The 27,316-nt window shown below is 36.8% G+C and overlaps 1 protein-coding gene across 3 annotated transcripts in view; it reads right to left on the bottom strand.

Moving 5' to 3' along the window:
* Positions 1-27,316, bottom strand: part of LOC127424369 (importin-11) — a 178,020-nt gene that overhangs the window by 52,652 nt on the left and 98,052 nt on the right. For all 3 annotated transcript variants that reach the window (XM_051669497.1, XM_051669498.1, XM_051669496.1), the window contains exons 21-24: positions 26,765-26,880; positions 23,351-23,427; positions 7,855-7,934; positions 5,165-5,245 (exon numbers count right to left, since the gene is read on the bottom strand). In XM_051669497.1, the coding sequence (XP_051525457.1) occupies positions 5,165-5,245; positions 7,855-7,934; positions 23,351-23,427; positions 26,765-26,880 (354 nt within the window). The remainder of the gene's footprint in view (positions 1-5,164; positions 5,246-7,854; positions 7,935-23,350; positions 23,428-26,764; positions 26,881-27,316) is intronic.

The raw sequence follows: 27,316 nt of genomic DNA, 5'->3' as shown, positions 1-27,316 counted from the left end.
CTCCAGATTAGTTCCACTTGAAAAAGGTGACGTCTGTCATGGAAGAACATTAACAGTAATGTCTTTGATTCATATGTATCGAAAGAAAGCAAAATGGCCTGTCTCCTCTCATTGTCCTTATGCTTTTGACTCAAGAACATCTCTCTAAACAAAGCTACCGAGATGATGGCTCATCTTACTGTTCATTTAATATGTCAATAAAGTGAAAGTAGCACCTTCTACATAACTAATGTAGAAACTAATGTTAATTAGTAAGTTACAAAGCTCCTGTCCTTGGGACTCAATGATTTATGTACGAAACATGGCACCTGAGGAATCAGAAGGCAGGGAATACGCTGCAAGATTAATCGAATTTCTGCCCACATGTCTGAGAGTTCCACTGCCTACATAAATGTTTTTTATTGCATTTAGAACAGTTTTCATGTATAGAAACGGAAATCATAGGTAATCCGTGGAGAAGTTTGAAAGTGAGTCTGATATGTATAAACCCTGCAAACTAAATATTAAAATGTTAACTGATGAGCCTTTAAAAGGAAAAGTTAACCCAAAAATGTATATTTTTTCATAATTTATTCAAACTTCTGTCGTTCCAACCCCCTATTTTTTGTGACCGAAAAAAGGCGATGTTGGGTAGAATGTGTGACTGCTCTTTTCCATACAACTAAATTGGATTGTTATTTATAATGCCAAGCTCTATAAAGGGCAAAAAGCCCGTTATATTCCAAATTTTCTGCTTTGAATGAGGAACAGCCAGAAATGTAATAGTTGTTCACTGATAATCTTACACTCTACCATAGCTCTCAAATCAAATTTGCAGTTGTGTTTTTTAAACTTGCCATGCAAAAACCAGTGGTGTTCAACATCAATGACGTGAAACCTGGTGCGACATATCCATAGGCAACATATTTGAATTGAAGATTCAAAAATGGCAGTTACAAAAATAGCTGAGGGGAAAATAATCAGTGACTAACTACTTTAATTTCAGATTGCTCCTCACTCAAAGCTATTGTTTAGCTTCAAAGACCATTTATTTTTTTCAGTATAAATAACCACCCACTTATGTTGTATGGAAAAGAGCAGCTCGGACAATCAAAAACTTTCTTTTGTGTTCCATAAAACAAGAAATGGTCTGAAACAAAATGCCGGTAATAATGACAAAAAAAAAATTTCGGTGTACTATTCCATTCAAACATCTGAGAATAAACGATAACATTATCTTTCACTTTTCAAAAGTCATTCCTTGTTTGAATATGCAAATAGTATGGTCAATTTAGTAGTTTTCCTTTGTTTATTTTGTAAAATAAATTAATTAATTAAAAATGGCAATCATAAGACAATCTGAGGGAAAAGGAACTATGTAGCCTACACGGTTTCAGAAGGCTGCTGATTTTGCCATGCATACTGTTTCCAACACAGGTCTTACACTAGCAGATTCTCACCATAAAAAAAGGCACAGAACAAGACTTTATCAAACTGTCAAAAATATCTACAGCTATGTCACAGATAACCTTGGGCTCATTTTTTCCAATTAAGTTACCTTCACTATCATGGAAAGATGCTGCCTATTGGCACAATCAAACAGACAGAGCACACACACAAACACACCCTTGAATTCCACACTGCTTAAGACTGGAAGAGAATATTACTACAGTTAATCACTAAAGTTTCAAACTAAGCAATATAGAGATGACAGAAGATACAAAGATACAGTAGCATGACTTTAAAACTGAAGTAATTTGTATGAGGCATATAAGAAATTCTCCAACCCAGCTTAATGATTTCACAGGTTGAAACCCAAAATGTGTAAACACTGTAGCACTATCAAAACATTGTTCAGTTTCCTTGAGCATTCTGACTAGTCCGACACAGAACATTGCATCAACCGATGGAGAGAGTTTGGGGCAGAACTAGAGATTGACTGATATGGCTTTAATGCCAGATACAGTACTGATTATTTTACATTCAAGCGCCCGATAACCAACAACCAATTTCTAATAACAGCTTTATTTCTGCTTTTTTTACACAATAATGACTAAATAATTAATTAGTAATCTCTAAAGGTGAACAACCTGCTTTATGAGACTATTTTAAGTCTTTTAGAATCGAAGACTTAGCACAATTTGTCTTCCATTACACGTTCATCTTTGTTTTGGGCTATGTCTAAATTAAACGAAATTCCAATATTTAAGAACCAATAAACTATTAAAGGAATATTCTGGGTTCAATACAAGTTAAGCTCAATTGACTACACTTGTGGCATAATGTTGATAACCACAAAAATGATTTTTGACCACCTCCTTTTCTTAAAAAAAAAAAAACAACAAAAAACAAACAGCACAAACCTGGTTTATGGTGAAGCACTTACAATGGAAGTCAAAGGGGGCCAATTTTTGAACATTAAAATACCCACTTTTTCAAAAGTATAGCTACTGGACATAAACAATATAAAACTCAGCAAAAAAGAAATATCCCTTTTTCAGGACATCCCTTTTTTTTTTTTTTTTTGTAAAAATCCAAATAACTTCACAGATCTTTATTGTAAAGGGTTTAAACAATGTTTTCCATGCTTGTTCAATGAACCATAAACTATTAATGAACATGCACCTGTGGAACGGTCTTTAAAACACTAACAGCTTACAGACGGTCGGCAATTAAGGTCACAGTTATAAAAACAAACTTAGGACACTAAAGAGACCTTTCTACTGACTCTGAAAAACACCAAAAGAAAGATGCCCAGGGTCCCTGCTCATCTGCGTGAACGTGCCTTAGGCATGCTGCATGGAGGCATGAGGACTGCAGATGTGGCCAGGGCAATAAATTGCAATGTCCGTCCTGTGAGATGCCTAAGACAGCGCTACAGGGAGACAGGAAGGACAACTGATCGTCCTCGCAGTGGCAGACCACGTGTAACAGCACCTGCACAGGATCGGTACATCCGAATATCACACCTGCGGGACAGGTACAGGATGGCAACAACAACTGCCCGAGTTACACCAGGAACGCACAATCCCTCCATCAGTGCTCAGACTGTCCGCAATAGGCTGAGAGAAGCTGGACTGAGGGCTTGTAGGCCTGTTGTAAGGCAGGTCCTTACCATACATCACTGGCAACAACGTCGCCTATGGGCACAAACCCACCTTCGCTGGACCAGACAGGACTGGCAAAAAGTGCTCTTCACTGACGAGTCATGGTTTTGTCTCACCAGGGGTGATGGTCGGACTCGCGTTTATCGTCGAAGGAATGAGCGTTACACCGAGGCCTGTACTCTGGAGCGGGATTGATTTGGAGGTGGAGGGTCCGTCATGGTCTGGGGCGGTGTGTCACAGCATCATCGGACTGAGCTTGTTGTCATTGCAAGCAATCTCAACACTGTGCGTTACAGGGAAGACATCCTCCTCCCTCATGTGGTACTCTTCCTGAAGGCTCATCCTGACATGACCCTCCAGCATGAAAATGCCACCAGCCATACTGCTCGTTCTGTGAGTGATTTCCTGCAAGACAGGAATGTCAGTGTTCTGCCATGGCCAGCGAAGAGCCCGGATCTCAATCCCATTGAGAACGTCTGGGACCTGTTGGATCAGAGGGTGAGGGCTAGGGCCATTCCCCCCAGAAATGTCTGGGAAATTGCAAGTGCCTTGGTGGAAGAGTGGGGTAACATCTCACAGCAAGAACTGGCAAATCTGGTGCAGTCCATGAGGAGGAGATGCACTGCAGTACTTAATGCAGCTGGTGGCCACACCAGATACTGACTGTTACTTTGTTCAGGGACACATTATTCCATTTCTGTTAGTCACATGTCTGTGAAACTTGTTCAGTTTGTCTTAGTTGTGGAATCTTTTTATGTTCATACAAATATTTACACATGTTAAGTATGCTGAAAATAAAAGCAGTTGAAAGTGAGAGGACGTTTCTTTTTTGCTGAGTTTGTGTACACATGATTTTACTGTGATAAAATCGCTTACTAACCTTTTCTGTGTAAAGTTTTTGGCAATTTTACAACTTCATTGCCATAATGATGTAATGTCAACAAACCCTAAAACGACTGTAAAAATGACAATTTAAACAACTTCAAAGCTCAAATAAAACATGAGTTTTAACAGAAGAATTAATGGAAGTGCTTTTATAAAATCATAAGCTTCAGATTTCTGCCTTTAAACCCTCCAATCATTGTAAGTGCCTCATTGTAACCTCGATTTTTGCTCTTTTTTTTCTTCTTTTTTTTTTTTTTTTTAAAGAAAAGGAGGGACGAGTCAAAATTGATTTTTGGGTTAATCAACATTTTGCCACAAATGCTGTCGAATGAGCTAAACTTGTATTGAACCCGGAACATTCCTTTAAACAGAAAAGTGGAAATATCGCTTAATGGTTTCTCTGTAGGTGTTGTTCCACCTGTTTGCCCGACCAATGTCAGAATGGGAGAGTGTTTGGGAAAACTATTTGAAAACAGAATTTACACACTTCACCTTTAATATAAACAATATATATCCAAAAACACTTTTAATGCCACTTTGCTACCAATCTAGCCCTTTCTGCCAGGGCACAAAGTGTGTTTTATCCTCCAAATTGGCTTGGGGTCTCCGATCAGCATCTGCTAACCTATGAAGCACCAGCTGGAAGCCCAAACTAAAAGCTTTATCTCTAATGGCAGCACCCTGGCAACAGCTCTACAACACTCCAGAGAGGACCAGCACTGTAGTGAGGACCCTCTCTTTGAAGCCCACATCAGTCAGCCTTCAGCCGTACAACCCCTATAAAATAAATATCTGTACAATAAAGCCCAATCCATGCATTGCTAGATAAATTAAACTGGTCAAAAATGTAATACTTATAAAATAATAAAATATCAGGGTACCACACGTAAAGCTTTCATCCTTTCCTCAAAGTAGAAATCCGCACCAAACTGTTGGTCTGAAAATGACAAGTGTAAAAAAACGTGAGAAAAAGAGAGAGTGGTGTCAAAGAGCACACCACTTTTGTCAGATCTAAGAGCTTGAGTGCATAAGTTAAAGAAAGAATTGTCGAAAAAGGCTTACTCAAGAAGAAGAAAATGTTGGATATGGCCTACTCGACCCAAAAAGACAGACAGACAGCATCAAGTATACAGGCACAAAAGAGCTGTTCGAGGAAGGATGGATCAGGCTATTTGTTAAGCAGTGAGTCATACCTTTAGAACACTGACTTGCCCCTCATTGGTGATGTCTCTCAGCAGCTCACAGAAAGATCTGCATAGGGCTTCAGCATAGTTCTACGAATAACAGGGGAGAAAGTGGTGAGAGAGGCCACAGTAGGTCATTGATTAGCTTTGATCATTCACAACATTCACTAAGGATGAGCAAGACTATCGACTAGTCTATTAGTGAGGTTGACCTTTTCATCAAGATTTCTTTTAAATGGAATGTATTCAAGGGATTTCATTTGAAATGCAACACTCAGAGAGGATTTTAACGTACATGACAGTGTGCATGACAGATGCATCTCTAAATTAAAAAACATTGTCACTACAGCCATTAACATACCACTTGTTTAAAAAATCCATTGCCTTCAATATATTGAGACAATTACAGTCAGATGTCAATCACCTCTTGGATTCAGTCAGTGCTATTTCTAACTGTACACATGCAGACTGACATCTTTGGCCATTGCATTGCATCTCGAGCCATCAGTGCCACATTTTTTAGAAGATGCGTCTAATTAAAAGTAGTTCAATTTTTTAAAATGTGTCTCAAAACCGTTGCACTCCATAAACCTGTTTTTGACCACAAAACGCATCCTGTGTGAATGGCTTCTAACTTATTATGCTCTACCTGCTCTCTGCAAGCGTGGTTTGGCGAGGTGCGCTGTCTGTAGTAGCAGATTTGCAAAAACATGGTAGTATATTAAGCTTGAACTGCAACAATGGTAGAAAAAAATCTGTATCAATTAATTTATATACAGCTCCAATTTTTTTATTGCATATTTTTCTTTATTACACGGCGCTCTGAAATACTAGATTCTAATCGGTCAATGGCGCCATCTAGCGGTCTGATATCTCTGAGTAACAACCGCACATCCAGGAATTAAGGCGTATCAGACTGGTCATCCGGGTATTGAGAGTCATCTTTTTCCTGCTTCTCGGATCACTGTGCGATCTTTACAGGTAAGCTAATACAATAATTTCAACTCATATCAATGTTTCATGTCCATTTATTTGTTTATTTGGAAAGTAGTCTCGTAATAGGCTGGATAACGAGCAATCAGACAGTCATTTTCATAAAATAAGCAACTCCGATACAAACCGGAGGTGGATTTGAGCTGTTCAGCAATTTATTTCTCACGTAATTACACACAGTACTGTGCAAAAGTTTTAGGCACTTGTGAAAAATGTTGCATAGTGAGGATGTCTTCAAAAATAATGCCATAAATAGTTTTCATTTATCAATTAACATCATACAAAGTCCAGTAAACATAAAAAAAGCTAAATCAATATTTGGTGTGGCCACCTTTGCCTTTAAAACAGCACCAATTCTCCTAGGTACACCTGGACACAGATGTTCTTGGCTGTTGGCAGATAGGATGTTCCAAGCTTCTTGGAGAATTCACCAAAGTTCTTCTATCTATTTAGGCTGTCTCAATTGCTTCTCTTCATGTAATCCCAGACTGAATCAATATTCAGTGGGGGGTCTGTGGGGACCATGTCATCTGTTGCAGGGCTCCCTGTTCTTCTATTCTATTCGCAAAAGGAATGTTTGGGAGTCTAAAATGTATTTTTCCTATTGACACACTAAAGCTGAAGATATAAATAACCATCTTAAGACAAATGTTTTTGTGAAACATCTGAAGTGCCTAAAACTTTTGCACAGTACTGTAATTTCAACACAAATAAATTTTTTTTGTCCATTTACTTATTTATTTGTTGAGTAGCCATGTCAGCTGGATAATGTACAGTCAGCCGAGTTGTTACTGAAAAATAAACCCCTTCAGTGTGCTACTAATCCTGATCACTGTGTCGGGTTTATTTAGCGATAACCGACCGACTGTACGTTTTCCCTTACATAACTAATTGGGCAAAATTAATGCATTAAAAAGACAGCCCAACTTAAAACCGGCCCACCGCGGTGATGAACTGCCACCAGCAGTAATGTACACATAAAAGCATTAACTTATAAAACCTTATGAAAACCTGAAATAAATTAATGAAATAATAGCATATAATAAGTAGTGAAGCACTACATCCTTTGCTACTGTGTTTTCGATTCTTCATGCTAGAGACATCTACATTTTTCATTTTTAGAGTCTTCAGTATTTTGCTCAAAATAGCGCATTGTTACGGCACTAGCCTATTCACAATGTGAGTTACGTATAGCATGCAAATTGTTCAAGATCAGCTGTGCATTTGCTTTATTGTCTGTGCAGATACATGCAATTTAGTACAAGCTTAGTTGTGCATTTTCTTCACTGTCTGTGCAGATGTACTATAAATAGTAATTTTAGATTAATGCTGTTGATATAGCTGATTAATGTCATATATATAGAATGTGTTTGAGGTGATTAACCAACTAACCCATTTTTTGTTTTGTATTAGGGTATCTTGTGATATTTTCCAAAGGGTTTAATTTCTATTCCATATTCAATTACGCACTTTCAATTAAGTTTGATCCACAATAAACATGTTATTTGCACACAACCCCTCCCCGCCTCCCAGAGACCATAAAACACAGTACGTCGGCAGTGGTTGGCCCTTTAAAAAATTGTCACCGCAACAGCCCTATTTTCATATTTCCTCCATGGTAATCTTTTAAGAAAACACACACAAGGGTATCACACTTCATTAATACTGCTATTTCCGTCCTCTCTGAATGACTTTTGTACACGTACCTGTAAGAAATCTGTAGCTGAGAGATAAATGTAGGCATTGATGATCTGTAAGCACGTTCGCACATTCTCTGAACTCAGCTCTGAAAATGAGAAAAAAACAAAAATACGATCCTGAGGTGAAGCAATATCTCTGAGACAAATAAAAGTCAGGAGAACATGAACACCCAATGGTGACGGAAGAGAGAAAAGCAATGTCTGGAAAGACATGAAAATGGTTACATTTCATACAATTCCACAACAGATGCAAAAGCTGTCACTCATCAATAAGTCACACTCCTCGTGATACAGATAAGCTAGAAAGAAAAGAACTCCAGCAGTAAACACTATCTTTGAATCACTGTAACGCACTGGAGGCCTTGCAACTAGTCCAAACTAAGGGTAGTTTAGTCCGGCCACTAGCTGACGTGTTGACTTAAAAGGATCAATTAAATTAAATGCAACATTTCCTTTGGTGTTCCACTGAAGAAAGAAAAGTCATATGGATTTGAAACAAACTTTTTTTTTTTTTTTTTTTTTTTAAGTGTGCATTAGACTTGCCAGAAACAGTTAAGGCTGCTGATATTACACGGCATATTGCAAGTCATTTACGTTAAGTAAATATTGACCCCTAGACTAGTTGGCTACTTTTCTGGATGACAAGTCGACCAGTAAAAACAAGCAGTCATGCAAACCCTATTTCTCTTTGGTGGGGCTAGTGAAGCTTATAAATCATGTTACACTACAAGCTGTGAGTCAGGAGACAATCATTAAGCAATTACACTAACAATTAAACTGATACACTGTGTTTTGGCACAAAAATGAATGAACAATGATTGTGGTTTCCATAGAGCTGCTACAAGAAAGAAGCAAAGTCACTCATCTACCACTTATCTTTCTATTTATTGCTACAGCTGCTACGGAATCCAATAATCACCTTGACGCAGTACTTTCAATTAGATGCGGCGACTGATCTTATTAAGCCTAAAATTGAACTGTGGCTTTTATCTTGTTAAATAAGAATATTTTAATAGAATCTTTCTACATGATTTTCTTTGGACTTCCAGGGGTTATTCATATCCGTTGAAATCAGGACACTGCGAAGGCTGACTGTCCGGGAAACGACCCTGAATGCAGTTTTGGTGACCTCAGCTTAAAAAACGGTGCAAAATGTCTCGAAGGCTGAACAGGATTTGGGGGGGATTTCAAGGGCTTTAGTATGGGGTGACCCTTACACTGTTAACAGTAATGAGAGATGGCAGAATCATTGCTTCAATTGTGCCTGGAACTGCTGTGTGTCTTTTTTAACTTTTCAGAGGTCAAGAGGGCCCCTATCCTGCACAATCTCTCAGCGGCACAGACATAGACAAACACCATTTTTGCCACCCTCAACTGATGATCTGAGGATAAAATTGCTTTTTAAAACTTTTAAAGTTCAAACGTGACACCACAAGCTTGTTTGACAGCTGAATAGACAGGAAAATACAAAGTCTGGTGTCTATTGTGAAAAGTGGAATGCCTTTCTGGGCTAAAATTGATAGTACCAATGCTAAAACCAATCTTTAAAAGGTGAAATGAGTCATTTCTGTGCCACTAGCATCACCAAAAGGAATTGCAAAAATATTGACTGTTTTCAAACAAGGTTCCGCCATTCCCATCTGCTATTGGCTAAGCAAAAAGATAGTCCCACCCTAAACACACCATTGTTTGAGCCAATGTTGCAGGTCAGGATGCTCAAACAGATTTATATGTTCGGGAAATCAGATTACAAATGGCTTATCTATAGTTGTTTTCCATGTAATGGACAATAGAGAGTATTTTAAAATCAAAAACATTAGCCTACACACTTCAGCTTTAAATTAATTACAATTTTTTTTGTCAGTAAGCTTGTTCATACAATCTGTTTACAATTGACATGAAAGCCAGACAAGTAACATGCCTGTTGGACGTCTGTTAGAAGGTAAAAGTGTTGCAAAACTCAAGAGCTTGTAGATTTGAGTTTGAGAATGTATATAATAAGTATCTGTACAAGCAAGTCATACACATTATAAAAGTAAAAGTTTCCTTTTGCTTCGTTCCAAGTATTGTGTGTTCAAAGACGAGACCCAGGTATTTTAATTTAATGTCTCTTAAAGTTCTTTCTGTTATTTACAGTCAGTTGGTGATCAAAAAGATAAAAAGAAACATTATTTATCATCATACATTGCATGGATGAAAGAACCACTGTGCAATTTCTCTCTCTTTAATGTGCGCTGCACTCATTCAACCGTAAACACTTTGTAGCTGATCTCTTAAAGAGACAGTACCAATTTAGCGCTGGTTTTGAATATCAGTGAAAACTCAATGTAAATCGCACAAGTGCATATAAATAAACATGCACAACATGTAATGTAGCAAGTGTAATAAATGTGCAAATATATACATATTAAAAAGGCACAATCATACACTGTGAAATATTTTAACTTCAGAAAACTGTAAATATGAAAGAATTGAACAAATAGGCTTGTGCCGCATATATGCAAGGGTTTGGCAAAAGAATTTTGTTTGCTCTTTTTTTTTTTTTGCATAGTAGTTTTTATCTAGTAGCACTTAAATAATTATAATTATCAATTCTATTTTCCATTAGGTTCCACCCTTGTGAATATTTTATTAAAAATGTGTATAAACTTTCTAACAGCTTATATCATTATTAAAAATGCAATTATATGACATCATGTAAACTGATAGAATGTGAAATTTGTACATTTGTACACAAGCTAAAATGCGATTAAAAAGCTCAAAAGCAAAATATGAAAATAAAATGCACACCTCGCATACTACATGTTGTCAAAAGTCTGGCAAGTAAAAACAAACATTTACTAGCCAATGGTGATTCTTTCTCCAACATGTCCGTAGAGGGTATTACAAATCTTTTATAATTCTTTGAGCCTACATTGTTACAAGTAGATTTGTCTTCCTATACAGTCCACCTAAAACATAATTTGTTTACATGTACTTTGACTACTCCCAAAAATCTGCTTATTTAAAAAAATAAAAAAATAAATAAATAAATAATAATAAAAAAAAAAAATCGGAAAAAGCTAGAAATACGCGTTTACATGACATTAGAAATCACTGTGTTAGTCTCTGCTTTTGACGTCAAACCGTGAAGAGGCATGCGCACAACATCTGCACAAATTGAATAAGCCAATAAGAATGCCGGTTAAGGTGTTTACATGCAACTCAAAATTGTTTAATGGGCAAAAATCTATCCGTCTTGATCGGTTTATTCTTGAGACCTTACACGATAAAAGGAACACCGTTTAATGCATTTACATAACCATGTGTTATAATTGTAGCTGTGGGACAGACAGCAAATGATATACCAGCAGAAGAATATCCAGCCCTGGCATAAACAAGTCTAGTGTGCCAAAAATGAAACTACTGTTGATAAATCAACTTTTTTTTTTTTTTTTTTAAATGGAATTTGTTCAACAGTGTTGAGTGGTCCATTTCCTGCACTTGAAGCTCCCTCTTCATACGACACTATCTTGAGGACACTGTCCTGCGCTGCTTGGATCTAAAATCATTTGAATAAAATTAAAATGATTCCCATTTCACAATAAATGAAAAACACTGTTGCTGGAGGTCTCCCTGCTCCCCCTATTTGTGATTCAGACAGTTAGTGATGATAGGGAACTTAATTTCATTTCTACCATCCTGTGCGCTTCATGAATATTTATGCCATCAGAGGAAAGGCAGTTTTGCTCAACCTCTAGCACACCGAAATAAGTGCGTCAAGAGCACTGTTATTAGACAGAGAAAGAAAATGGATGAAGGACGGAATAAAAGAGGGAGAGATGGCGAGAGAGAACTCAAATCTGAAGGCCTTGCTCTTCGAAACCTGATATTTCGAAATTAGTCAGCTGTGATTTTTTTCAGGCTATGGATAAACAATCTGATTCAATGTATGTGCCAGCATGATACATGTAAGTGGACTGATTGACGTTGTGATTTCCGTCAAAATGACGTCAATGAAGCTGTAACAATAGAACTCATATAATTTAAAATAAAACCACTTATAGTCAAACACAGACGTAACATATCCACTCATTTCCATTACCAGAGTTTACGTAAAGACACCTTGGAGGAACATAAAAGCAAAATCTAAGTATCACAAAAGATTTTTCTCCACAGGAACAAAATGCCATAGGGCTTGTGTTCAAATCCATGTTTGAGCATAATTAGCTGGGATTTCTGGCAGTTTTGCAGTCAGTTTGAGTTCTAGGCTAATCCGGCTCTCACTAAACCATGCTCCCTCTAAGAATATAATGACCAGTCCATTAAGGCATGATTAAACATGCTGCTTTAAAGCTACTTAAAATCTTTTTTGCTTCCTGTCAGTTTTATACAGGCTGTATGAGCAACCTTAATTAAATACTCTTCAAAGAAACTAAATACGAGCCCTCAATAATTTGAAAGCCATTTAAAGAGTATGTATTGTATTTTGTGTTTTCTACGATCCTGGCCCTTATATGCAGAGACAATTAAAAGTCATTTGTAGGCTGAATTCTGCAAAAAGTGTTAATGCTGGTGCTCAAAATGTTGCTGCTTGTTTGACTATCCTGACAAGCATGACATAGCAACATTTGTTCAAACAATGGCATGAGTTTGAGGTGGGACTATCTGTTTGTATCACCAATGGCAGATGGGGGAAATATAAAATTTTTTTGCAACTCTGTTTGATGACACTATTGGGGCAGAAATTTCACATTTCAACAACAACAACAAAAAAGTCTATAATTGGACAGAATATCTGGATACTGTAATACTGGTGGAAAAATCTTTGTAACTGTAATGGTAGCCTACAGGATTACCTTTAGTATTATATTTATTTGCATACACAAAAAAAAAAAGGAATAAATGCCAAAAAAATAAAAATTCAAAGCAGCAATAAAAAAAATAAAAAAAAGGAACAAATGCCAAAAAGATTCAAATTCAAAGCAGCAACTCGAAAAAAGGAATACAATTTGTCAAATTTCTAAATAGAAGTCAAGTTCTTCAACTTGATGCAGGATATTGTACAGCATTATGGTGCTAACTGCAGTTTAAAGTCAGCATAAAACGCTGTTTGCAACCCATTTTACTTTGGTAATGTTTGAGTGAAATAGGCTATTCAATGAGAAAAATGCTGAACAGGACTTATTTTGTTTCCTTTGGGAATTCATTGGATCGTAAAAAGTGGGTAGCCCATACCAGAATGGAGCAAGGTGGTTGGAGGGGTGGGATTAAAAAAAGTACGATGGATTTGTGATTTCAGATGATAAGGAAAGTGGTTTCAGATGCAGAGCATGTTATTACAGTACATTCTGATAAATGATTATGAAGACAAACATTTTACTTTATTCTGAATATTGTGCACTAAGTTGTGGTGCACAATAAGACCAGGAGTGTGCATTAAGAAAGTAAACTGCATGAAGTTTTATTTCATGTAGACTTCAAATATGCAAGGACAACTAGGAGTATTCAGAAAGAGTAGACTTGAGGTCTTGCTCATGCACAGTTGAAAAAACAGGAAACTAATATCAGATTTTCTTCCCTCATGCCAGCTAATTTCCTTTTAATATTCAGCCATTGTTCCCTGCTCCATAAAGACATTAAGGGCTGGTCTGAGGCCTGGAGAGTGCAGATGGCCAAGGGCCAAGCAGACCCAAGGCAATGGAGAGAAAAAAAAAAAAAAAGAAAAAAGAAAGAAAATAAATTATCTGAACAGATGTGTGAGGTGAAATGTGTTTAGACGTGAAAATAAAACAGAATAAACACAACTCAATTCATCTTTTACATTGCTACATTTCTTTTTATTGACATTTAGTAAAAAGAGCAAAGAACCAACCAAAGCGTCAATGGATTTTGATCATTAAATGATTTCGAAACAGGTCACTAAACAAGCAAGCTATAGCTGCAGGCAGCAAACAAAATATTGTACATTAAGAATTTTTTTTGCAAGACAAACTAAAAGCCATAAAATCCAAATTAAGATTATTCTCTGGCTATTATAAATGCTTTTCCAACAAATATGGAACATAGAGTAATCTTTTTGTACAGACAAATCTTTGATTTCTTTTTTATTATTGTTATTATTATTATTTTTCAATTATATATCCACATATATAATTACATGTATATGTCTATAATCTCATTTACAGAAGCTCTTACACTCAAGGTCTGATGAAGGGGACAACCGGAGCTTAAACTTTTACTCGACCAGCATAAGATTGTGCTGATATCAATATAAATAAATAAGATGCATCAAATCAATCTTTTAGTTAAGTATTTTAATAAAAATTGTAATTGTAAAATGCAGTTAATTGCAAAGGGAAGACCATTAATAACAGATTAGGAGTGTAATGGTTCAAGATTTATCACGGTTCTGTTTGGTAAATATTTGGTACTTTGCTATAAATGGTACACCACTTCAGAAGACATGGATTAAACCACTCGAGTTATTTAGATTACCTTTAGACTTTCTTCATGTAGTTTTTGGAATTTGAAAATGATGGTCCCTAATGCTTTGCTTTGTTTAGACAAAAAACACTCACATCTCCATCAAAATTTCTTTGTGTTCCGTAGAAAAAAGAAAGACAGCAAGTAAACGATGAGAGAATTAGATTTTTTGGGTGAACTATTCCTTTAATTCGTTGTTACACTGTCTGGGGCTTCTTTTTTCTTTTTAACTGTAATGGACTACTTGCACAACTGCTTCCGCGTTCTAAGTAATGCGGCAAATGTCAGTTGATTAAATAAATAAATCATATTTCTGGCGCTAACGTGACGTCTCAATTTTATAATTAGCTGAAATTTGCCTCTAAATATATTTTTTCCTTTCCAAATGTAACTAAACTCAGCTCCTGAATAATAAATCAAACATATGTAACCTGCAGCAGTCTGACCGTCTCATTAACACGTTTCATTAATTGATATTTCATACCAGTTGAGATTTAATGATAAATTCCACCATACACCAACTGCAAATTACTTTTCTTTGGATAAATGTCCCAGATGTATTTATTTATAAATACATTAGCTGTTATCTTACTCTAAACATGCTTTAAAAAACACTCTGATGAATAGTTGTATTATCAAATTAGTGTGCTAAAATACTGTATATTTAACCACACTACATATATTCAATCTATTTCAAATGTTATAATCCACTATCTTCAGTAGCTCTTATGCATTTGCATTTCAACATTTATCGATATACAGTACTTAGAGAAACAGTGACACAAAATAAACATTAAAACATACATTTAAAAAAAACAGGTTGATGCATGCATTCATTGCATCTTTTGCCTCCCTTACACATGGATCATAGCAGTGACTGAAGCTCGTAGTCATAATTCAAAGAGCGCCGCTTGTGCTGACACCCTTTGACTCATTCAACCTTTTGTCATTTGTGTTTTGAGCTGATCTGTGGATAAATGTCTGCTTCAGACCTCTGTGTGAGGAGAAACGGTGAAATGGGCTTGGATTGGAGTGGAGTATATACCAGCCACTGCTTTCTCAGATCAGCTCAGGCTGAATTAAAGCTCTGAAAACCGTTCTTCCACTGAATTTAAGAAGCTGTACACAGTAATGTTCAGAATATTTCTTCTCCTATCTCTGAAAAGATCCGTACTTTAAAATCCTCTTTCAAACACTCATTTTAAGTGGCGTTTCGGGAACTAGACAACTATGGCACACGTTAACACATTTAACCAGAAACTAGCGGGCCGCACTATTTCAAAGCGGAAGTACGTCAAGAGGCTCAGTGCAAGTAGTCCATTAGAGAGAATTATAGTAATTACTCTTGGAAAAAAGAAGGCCTTGAAATTCACATGCATTTAATATTTATACTTTCAGTGGCATTGTTAGACATGGTGAAAAACATGAGCAGTCAGTGGCGAACCTAAGGTTCTTTTTTTTATGGGTGCCGTTTCAGCCAATAACAGATGACACTTTATTGCAGCGCTTCTTAATAGGCGGCCCGCGGGCCGGAGAGACAAATGTTTGGCCTGTGCTAAAGGCCTGTTCACACCAAATCAGTGATGATTATGTGAGACAAACTTCCAACGAAAGGTCTATAAACACAGAGTGCGTAAAAAATAGAAAGGTAAAACAATTTCACCCCTGTACAGTAGGCAGTTCAACAAATATTTACACCATTCTCTTGCCCGCACCTTTAGCTGTTAGAGATTAATATATTGAACGCTGTTAAAGCATTCGTTATATTCTTTCCATGTTGTTGATGCATTCTGAGGAGTGTATAATCTGTGTTTTTATTCAAGTGAGATGAGTAAAGAGTGCTGTTGCATAAATATACATCCTGTTTATATTTGTACATGTATTTTGCTACGAGTAGAAGCCAACTACTCTTTTAATAATGTCTGGATTAATGCCTGGATAATATAACACAAGGTACTGTGATACATTAGACTTCTTTATTGAAATTATTGCAATACTTTGTGATATTATCCTTAAGAACATTAACAATATTAATGCGAATAGGTCTAATAATTGAACCTGCAGTTTAGTGAAAGTATAGGGAGTAGATCCCGTTTAGAGATGAGCAGGAACAGTTTACGCGTGTGGAGGACATGGAGATCCAGATTGTTCATTTACGTTTTTTTTTTTTTCAGCAGGCAAAGTTGTGTAGTTTTGTGTATCTGTATACCAACAAAATGTCCATAATTGTTTGAATAAATAAAACAGGCTACTACTGTTATACTACTGTACTGCTATTAAAAAAAAAAAAAAAGTATTTAAACATAAATAAATCTGAATATTTATGCGTGACTCTTTTAAATCAAATCAAATCACATTTATTGTCACACAGCCATATACACAAGTGCAATGGTGTGTGAAATTCTTGGGTGCAGTTCCGATCAATATAGCAGTCGTGACAATGATGAGACATATACCAATTTACAATAACATCAAATTAACACAACACAATTTAAAGTCTAATATACACTATTATTTTAATAATAAAAACAACAATAGTAGTAATAATAATAATAATATTAATAACAGCAACACAAACAAATCTGTCATTACATCGACAGCTGTGGCTCTTTGTATTGTTGACAGAATTTGGCCCTTGGTGAAAACTAATTGGAGAACCCTGCTTTATTGCAACAACATTTTTAAATATTTTGTAATCTCCACTCAGAGTATGGCACACATTCTTTTTTTTTTTGGTACCCCAGAGACTTTGATCAACATGCCTCCTGCGATTTCAAAACAAAAAAAATCTCTCTTGTTTTCTAGGGCTGGGTATTGATTTCCCGATTCGATTCCAATAGCAATTCATATGTGTATTTTTCAGTTATAATATAAATTTTGCTACGTATAAAAGAAATTCTCTCCCAGCTGATGCTGTGAATTATAAAGGTGACCTTCTAACTAGGAACATTAGTTAAAAGTACTTTTTTTTTTTTTTTTTAACTCTAAATCATGCTCCTGGTCAGCAGCGGTACGCGCATTTGACGTAGTCGCGTTAAATATTAATTTTACTAATTCGTTTTTCATCATTTCGGTCACATTTTAGCTTTTTAAAATGAACGAATTCATGTATTCCATTATGAATATCATATTATATTGCATATAATATATTTTGTTACATGTTTATTGTTTACATGCTTAATTTGTACTATTGTATATGTACTAAGTATTTACATTTATTTTTTTAAACACATGCGACAAAACCACCATTGGCTATTCTGTAAAGAGTGTCTATAAATTAGCGCATTTTAATGAGATGATTAGAATGGCTTTACCTCATCCGTACAATGCGCGATGAGAATTATATGTTTATTTTTTATTGTTTTTAATCAACGACTGACTAAAGAACAGAAAGGGAATTAAGAGAGACATTTATCAATGAAAAATGGACTGCGTAAAACTCATCATTTTGTCTCGTCAAACCAAACTTTTACTCTCAACATTCAATTAAAGGATCTCGCTGCTGAACATCTTCCTCAACTATACTACACAATCACTAAAAATTCTAACTTGCACTGCACAAACTCTTGTTGATATTCGCTTGAGAAGTGCTTTTAAAAGTTCAGTCCATAAAGAAAAAAAAAAAGATAACTTTTCAGGCCTGAGGGGGCTTGTTATGAAATAAAGACGGCACTCTATTTCCAGCGCAACTCTCTTGGGCTCTGAACTTTACTAAAGGCTTGAGGCTATGACTCCTTGACACTGCCAATAAATGCCGCTAACAGAGGGAGCATCTAGGCCCCTTTTCATTTCAAATGTTGTGAGATTCACCAAAGAGGCAACTGGAGCGTCTATTGATAAGATGAAATCAAGACAGTTGCATGTTTAAGTGTTTTTCAGCATGTTCTTGCAGTAATGAACATCAGTAAGTACGAAAAATATACACCACTGTGTGGTCAGCAGTTAAACGGCTTTGGCAGCCAATAAATCATATTTCTCTCTCCTCTGCTGCACATCAGTCAAAGGGCTGTTGGAACGTCTATGAGCTGAAGCCAAATTTGGTTAAAAAAAAAAAAAAAAAAAAAAAAAATCTACTTTTGCTGCTGGGTCCAAAAAAAAAAAAAAAAAAAAAAAAAAGATCATTCTGTGAGCATTTCTACTGCAAGACCTGGTAAAACCATGAGTGGAGTGAGGGACAGTTCCAGCACTGTCAAAATCACCAATAACAGTCATCTGTAACAAGGAAATAACTCACCATCACAACATATTTCTGGAAAAAGCAATGACTTTCTTTCTGCTTCGAACTGCTGTAGGCAAATCAAACAGGCTTATGCATCATCCCCGCTGGCATTTCAGAAATTCACAGATGTTATTGAAAAAGCCACAGGAACTGGTAAGAAATTTCTTTAGGTTATTAAAACTGCTGCAAACTATCTTGCAATTAAATAGGCAAATCTCATGGCCCCTGCGTCTATTTATTATGGGATTTCTGTGTGTATGTTTGCGAGTGTGTGTGGTGACCTCATCATTTGGAGTATGAATATTTACTCATGAATGAAGCTCAGCTGTCACAAAAATAGAAGTTCATTACATTTCTGAAAACCTTATTAAGCCGAGTGTCAACATTGCCATTATGGGCTGTAACCTCACGTGGGCTACGGAAAAGTCACTGAACTCCAGTAACTTTGCAGGTCTCACTAACATCTTGCTTTGTGTTCAACAAAAGAAAGTCGGTCATACAGGTTTTGAACAATATGAGATTTTTCATTTTTGGGTGAATTATCCCTTTAATATAGCATATTATAACATATAGCACATGTTGTTGGCTGCATTGCCATTTTCAAAGCTTGTTGTTTGATGGCAATCTGATGAGAATGTTGGACAGCACAATGTTGGAGAGTTTTCAACACTGAGATGTTACATATATAGGGGTGTCCAAAAGTTCACATTGAAAATGAGATTTCCTTGCTTCCACTGAAGCACACAAGATGCTCTTTGAAGCATTCTGAAATCATGCTGGAATAACATGGATCATCAGGTTTTGTGCAGTCCATGCTGTCATTAAAGCAAAAGGTGGACATAACAAACACTAAATCCCAAAATCCATGTTAAATTTTAATTTAATCCATGTTAAACTTTTAACTTTAGAAATATTCTCTTGGAAATGTTTAACTTGTATTAAAATGCAATGAAACAATGAAAAATGCAAAATAAATGCCAAATAATTGGACCCAACTGAACTACTGAAGTCAATGTAACAGAAACAACCGCACTAAAGCAGTTCTGCATCACACAGCAGATTGAGAGAGAGAGACAGTAGTGTAGTCAGCAGGAGGGCTATGGCAGGCGCTTCTCATCCCACACCGCAGCAGGTGAGGAGCTGCGAGCAATGAGAGATGAGGAAAGAGAGCTGTTTGGTGCACAGCGAGGGATATGCTCCCCTGTTGAACAATGCTAAGAACACAGAGTAACAACAGATGATATTTCATCATTCAGTCAGATGGGGAGTCCTAAAGCTGGACTGAATGGAGTGTTGCGTTTGATAGTGCTGGCTGCAGGTGACAACCAGAAACTAGGGCTGGGTGACATGGCAAAAAAAACTTTTCAACTTTTAAATGTACTCATGTAAAAAGTAACTTCAGCATGATTCAAATAAGTCCCTCATAGCCCCTCCTATTTTCATTAGCTTTCTTATTATTACTCTTCTGGCAGGGAATCAATGGCAGCCCTATGAACCGTACATAGGAAAATGATGAAATTTGGCACACTAATAGGGGTGGGTGTGAATAGCCCTCAGACCAAATTTAGGGTCTTTAGGACAAAATCTACAGCGGCATCACCAGTTTAAAAATTATAGTTTTTGTGTTTCTTTTAACTGTTTGGCCTAAACAAGATTTTTTTATTTTTGTCTTAATTCTTTCCTCAGTCTGATTGTACTGGCCCCTTTACATTAAAACTCCACCCCTGACAGTAGCCACCATCTTGTATCATGACATTTAGAACTTAAACTTTTAATGTCCTTCATACATCTTCCTTTTTGCCCCAAAACTGGCTCAGACAATCTTCCGGCTGAGCCAAACAGAAAGTAGTTAACAGAATTTTGATTTTCAGTTTTGTTGAAATGTTATGGCAAAGCAAAGTTATCGATGTCGATGCATCTCAGCAACGATTTTGTGTGCTGACTCTCATCTTTGAATGTCTCTTTGGGGTCATTTAGATTTATCGACTGTGTGGTGCATTGGTTAAGGCTCTGCACTACGGTTTCAAAGAATGCAAGTCTGAGTCCAGCAAAAGATGGTTTTAAAAATTATACTTTTTTTGACCTTTGAGTCTTTACATTGTGCTTTCTAAAACATAGGTCGTACTTCACTTCATAATTCCTGCTCCAATTCAAAAACCTTTAGTTGTAGCAACAACATTTTCTCAGCCAATATTTTGTACTCTCAACTTGGAATGTCTTATTGCCACCATTCAGTGTGGCACAGTGGTTAAAGCCTTGGACTACAGTTCAAAATCAAAAGATTGGGTGTTTGAACCCTGCCTCAACATGTCTTGCAGTCGTGCCTCTGTTGTACTTTGCACTGTGCTTAGTGACTGTCAATGGGGCTTGGCCCAGATCACTGCTGCTTGGAGCTATATTTATTATTATTATTATTATATTTATTTTTAGTCTTTACCTGGCAAATTTATCATCGTTCTCCACATTCTCTACATTCCAATACTAAAGGATATCCCATGAATTTTCCACAGCTTAAGGTTTTATTCATTTCCATGACCAGCCCTGAAAATGAAAATATTCCCTGATATTGCCGGGTTTTCCTGCACATCTTTGCTTCGCTTAACAGGAAAGCAGGCTATCTGGCCAAGTCTGCTCCTACAGCACACTGCTGAGTTATGACAATCAGTGCACTTCTTTCTGCTGTGCACACAAACCAATAATTAACATACATGTGTGTGATACATTGCTTCTATGCCAACACCTTTAGGCCATCTCTATGCAGCTGTACAAAAATCTGCAGTATACAGTATTGGTTGCTTAGAAACAGCTTCAATGCAGTATAAAAACAGTTTTAGACAGCCATATTTTAACAGAATATAATCGGGACCAGTGCATTAGCTGGACCAGCCAGGAAAAAAGTGTTTTAGCGTATTCTGAGCTAAAGAAGCACAATTACCATACCGTTGTTGTCAGATTTAACTGCTGAGTTGAAATACATTATTTGATCGTAATCTTGACAAACCATTTTGGAGATTTCTGCCTTTCCCCATTCAAATAAATAGGTGCTTTTATCCATGGAAAATAGCTGCTCAGGAGCATTCAAGATGGCTGCCGAGTGCCCTGAGTTGCCTTGACTTTTGACTACGGACTCTGCTAAGAAAAACATGAAAGGGGCCCCCATATAGAGTAGGGGCCCATTGCAGAGTGGAGGTGTCACATACAGCAGCGGACAATGTGAATTTTAAAAGTGGTACTGCTAAGAAATAGATTTCACAGAAGATGAAGTCTACATTTTGCATCAAGGAGATGATACAGACTCATTTAAGGTCAGAGGCCACACTCATTCCATTCGATGGAAATTCATTATTTTTTTCTAAACTAGCTCCCCAAAGAATGGATGAAAGAGACCATCTTAACAGGCCTTTGTGCTAATATCACCATCAGCAACTGAAAGAGACGAGGGATGAAGAAATGATCATGCAAATGGAAAAATCGCTGCCTCTCTATGCATTTCAATGAAACGCTCTCTCATTCTATCTTTCTCTCGCACTGACATCAGCGATCCCTCAACTCCAGTGGTTGCACGTCTTTTACACTGTCTGAGGTTATGAACGGTGTTGGCCTTACGCTTGTACCCAGAGAGGTGTGAATGTGCTCGCTCAAGCGTACACTTCTGTGTGACATTTTCACAGAGTCTGAGAGGCGGTGCTGCAATTATACTTAATTACAATGCCACAAACAAACTGTTAATTATCCAATTCTAATACAACCGCAGGGTAGCAAAACCAACAATTTTTGTGTTTTATCAGTTACTCAGAAAATCATATTTATGTCTGAGAAACAGTCCTTTTACAACCAAAATAATTAAGTGAATTTAAGAAGAATTAAAGAGAATGACAGATAAGCACTAAAGGATCTGACAGTGCAGAACAGAAAACTAAAAAAAAAAAAAAAATATGAACCAGAATATTAAATAGTGTTCTGTTCAATTAACTGAATAACTCTTTTTAACACTGTCATGCATAAAATAAATTAATTATAAGCTAGCTACCAACTGACAATCAAACCTTAAATATTCAAAAAGGATTAAGGTCAACTTAGTTCAAATTCATTCAACAAGAATTTAATTGAAAGGACAAATTCAGCTCTGGAATTTAACTGGAAACGTCTGAACTGCATTTCAGGGCATGCCCACTTGAGTGTTAAAGGAATAGCTCACCCAAACCAGAAAACTGTGTCATCATTTTCTCAATATAGTTTTTATAGTTTAATTCGGGAACTGGATATGTCATGTATAAATAATTCACAGCGGTTCTGTGAAACAGATCAACTGATTAATGAATCCGAGATCAATACTTTTCTCATGACTGCACAAAGGAGAGCTAGGTCAAATGTAAAGATTTTTAGTGAATAATTACTTAAAATTATGTTCAAATCCTCACAAAAAAATCATATTACTTCAAAAGACTTGGAATATAGCCCAGTATTTGGGCTATGGACCAGTTTTATGGTGCATCCTTTTTGAAGCTTGATTCTTAATTCTATGTAACTGCACTGAAAAGAGTGACCAGTACTTTTTGTTTTTCATTTTGTGTTCCACGGAAGAGTGTCATTTGGGTTTGCAACAACATGAGGGTGACTAAACAATAAAAAAAAAAATATATATATATATATATATATATATATATATATATATATATATATATATATATATATAAATTTTTTTTTTTTTTGGGTGAACTATTCCAACAATGGTATTGGCCTTCATCTTTATCTGTAATAAAATAAAAAATGAAAGTGGAAACCAAAAGAAAATCTACTTTAGAGGCAACCACTTACCAAGTAGGGCGGACATATTCTGAAAGATTCTTAACAGCTCAGGGGTGATGGCAGGGCTGTTCTCTAATGTCACCAACCTGCATGAACACAAACAGTCATGTCATTTAAACAGCCTTTATTTAATATGCAAAACCATTTCTCAGTCCGACATGTTACTCTGTCATTGTGATGGGGACCTTCAAATAATAGTAATATTACAATGACAGAACTATGCTTTTAGTGTCCATGGAAACACTACAGTGGCACAATTCATAAAAAAGGGTGGCTTCAAGCTGAACTGATTCCATCTTTAAATAAAACAGATGATCATTCATAAAAGCATTCAATAAATGGATGTATGCCAGTAAATCTGTTGAAGTGCTGTTATTTTTTATTCAGTGGCTACAGTGGAGTTTTTGTGCGAGTTGTCTTGTACAGTCTTGATACAAGAGAGATAGAGTGACTCAGACAAACTGATAAATGAAGAACAGGAAGGAACAAACAGAAAGAGAGAGTCTGAAGCCTTGAACTTAGGAGGAAAAATAAGCCTCTTTAAAGGGATGAGTGATTACAAGTAGTGATAAAATGTAGAGCAAGAATGTCAACTTGGTACTTTGGTCATCTTCACTCAAGTCAAAATTAAAATGCAAAATTAAAATAATTTACCTGTCTTTCTACAGTATGACTAATTTGTTACCCGAGTGCTGTCTGACAGCCAGGCAGCTACTTTTGAACACTTATGGCTTAAAGGAATAGTTCCCCAAAAATATAATCAATTACTTGCCCTTATGTTGTACTAAACCTGTATGACTTTCTTCCTTCCATGGAATCAGAAATTGATCAGAAATGTAGGATGCACATTGTGAACTCCAGGACGAAGATGAGAAATTTAACCGTAAGATTTCTCCTGACTTAGCACTGAAGAGTGTAATGTGGGAGTTGGGCACTTAAACAAATAGATTGGCTCAGTTCCTCTGAGGCATGACACCAATGACTCATGCTATCACTCGCATATGGACAGGCAATTTGTCACAAATCTTTTAAGCATCATGTGTGTCAGTGGCTGACAGGGAAAGACAGCAGAGAGAAGATAAAGCCACTAACTGAGATTCCATTCAGATCCAGGGCAGTTAGTTAATATCACTGCAATGGCATCAGCTGTATTCCTGAGTTTAGGAATTGCTCAAACAATGTTAGAGGACAAGAGGCTAGTTTGGTATTTGACAAGGAAATTACATGTCATGTCACTAAAATGTCAATGAATTGAGTATGGTAAATCTGGACGCATTTCAAGATTACATATCTAATCTTTCCAGCTTTCAAGTGTAATCACAGACTCAGATGTTATTAAATGCAGCTACTTTAAGTGTATCAACACGTAAGTACACAATAAGATGATTTTATAGTACAGCACGTAGTAGTTAAAGACACCAAATAAAAAGATGTTAGAGTGTAGGCATATCTACATTGGTTGTTATAGCAATGATGTATGCATCACCTTTTATGTCTTTAACAACTGTGAACAGCAAGCTTGCATCTCGCAGTTGAGAGAGCTGACAAAAATCTGGAAAGTTGGGGCCTGGGTAGCTCAGCGAGTAAAGATGCTGACTACCACCCCTGGAGTCGCAAGTTCGAATCCAAGGCGTGCTGAGTGACTCCAGCCAGGTCTCCTAAGCAATCAAATTGGCCTGGTTGCTAGTGAAGGTAGAGTAACATGGGGTGACCTCCTTGTGGTCGCTATAATGTGGTTCTCGCTCTCGGTGGGGCGTGTGGTGAGTTGTGCCTAGATGCAGTGGAGAATAGCGTGAAGCCTCCACACGCACTATGTCTCCGCGATAACGCGCTCAACAAGTCACGTGATAAGATGCACGTATTGACGGCCTCAGATGCCAAGGCAACTGAGATCCGTCCTCCGCCACCTGGATTGAGGCGAGTCACTACGCCACCACGAGGACTTGGAACGCATTAGGAATTCCAAATTGGGGAGAAAAGGTGAGAGAGAAAAAAAAGCTGGAAAGTTGTCCTCTACTTAAGTTCACCATGACGTTTAGCTGCAGAGTTGAATTCAAGCAGCGCAGAAAACTGCATGAGAACCAGAGGAGGGCATGTGCCACTTTATTTTGAGCTGCCCTCACCAACATCATCATTGTGCAGTGTGTGGTGCAGAAGCAAAAAACCCATCACTTGCAATATTAGGAACATCTGATGACAGACTCAGATGATGAGCTTAACTTGCCAACTTTTTATTACCCTACTCTCAGCAAACATTCTTATCCACAATGATGTGTGGTGCATGAGGCCACATAAATGTTACATCTGAAATAAATAAATAAATAAATAAAAAATGAATCTGTAAGCTGTTATACCAGGGGTCGGCAACCTTTTTGACATGGAGTGCCATTTTTTCCTGGTCAATGGCTGTGCCGACGACTTATTAAAACGGAGCATAACAAGATGATCCATGACCTTTCATTTTTTATTCATTTTAAAGACATTTCCAGGCTAAAAAAAAAAAAAAAAAAATTTACAAATTTTATAATTCCGAGAAATTTCCAGATTTTCCATGTAGGAATGAGGAAAATAAATAAATAAATTCGAGCAGCTGGTGAGAACACAGCCAAAACATGCATCACTGCTTAATACAGAAGACCACCAGAACTGAAATTCAAGTTCATCATGATAATCAAGCTTGGATTTTGAAACTTCAAATTTATCAGTGTACAGTGGTCTTTATATAATGCAATCATTTGATTTCTTTCCATTTACCACATTGTCCCATGTCTGCCAACCATGTTGAGTGGTCTAAACATCATCTGTAGCCTGAACTTTTGGTCAGATGTTAGAAGTGTTAGCTGCATAGGAAAGCTATAGGATGCTCCCTTGCTTCCTTTTTAGTAAATTATCTAACCTCCTGTCTGTCTGCACTGGTCTCAGAACAATTCGAAACGCTCCTTATTTTCATCCTAACTCCATAAAAGTCTCTGAATGCAACATTTTATGCTTTTGGATGAACCCATTGATTCTCAGTGGTGATAATGCACAGATAAATCACTCAAACTGTTCAAATTTACTACATCAGGTAAATGTTTTTTTTTGTTTTTTTTAACCTGATGTAGTTTTGTTGGTGTTTCTCCCAAAGACACACTTAACTGAGATCGGCAACATGTTTTTTTGTCACATGGCTCACTTCATCAAAAATTTAGCCCTTTACTAACAGCCCAGATTGTCCTGAACTGAGATCAGTCCGTTTAAAATAAATGTAATTAAATGATGTATAGCGTAAAGCAAAAACAAAAACACACCTTCCACGGAGAAGGACGTGGGGTTGCACAAGGGTATAGTGTAAAGGGAAAATAGACAGTGAAAGTACAGAAAGCGATGAGACCTCTATAACTAGTTTGGATAATTGGCTCTGTTACACTCTTTGACACTCACCAGAGTTCCAGACCATCTTCCAGCAGGTAAACATGAGGAGGCTGTGAAACATCTGTGCTGAGCTGGATAACAGGAAGGAGGAAGGGATACAGATTCTTGCTCTCCGCTCCCAGGCCCTTAACACCACAAAAAAATTTGATCAGCTCAACTCATCAGAACAGGTCACGTTAGCAGCTAAATGATGATTCAGTTTACATTAGTTCAGAAAAGACATTGTTACATGTTAATGTCAGGTTTCAATGCTGCTAGAATGCTACTGGCTATCCCAGACACTAACATGGAACGATACTGGACACTTTCATCGTATAATATAGCCTACTTAGAAAGCAACACAGCAAAGATTAAAGGACCTAAAAAAGTAGTGTTATTTATTGAAGCAGTCTATGCTTGGGGGAAAGGTTTTAGAACAATGACATATTCATACGCCAAGTTTTTTTCAGTATAATTTCATGTACAGTATATATCAGGGTTCCCACTCTTTTCAAGGCACAATTTTCAAGGATGTGTCCAACGGGTTTAATATTTAAGAAAGAAAAAAAAAAAACACGAGCG

The sequence above is a fragment of the Myxocyprinus asiaticus genome, chromosome 33, assembly GCF_019703515.2.
Source record: "Myxocyprinus asiaticus isolate MX2 ecotype Aquarium Trade chromosome 33, UBuf_Myxa_2, whole genome shotgun sequence".
Taxonomy (NCBI): domain Eukaryota; kingdom Metazoa; phylum Chordata; class Actinopteri; order Cypriniformes; family Catostomidae; genus Myxocyprinus; species Myxocyprinus asiaticus.
Note: the sequence above shows the minus strand (reverse complement) of the source record. Positions and strands in the feature narration are given on the sequence as shown.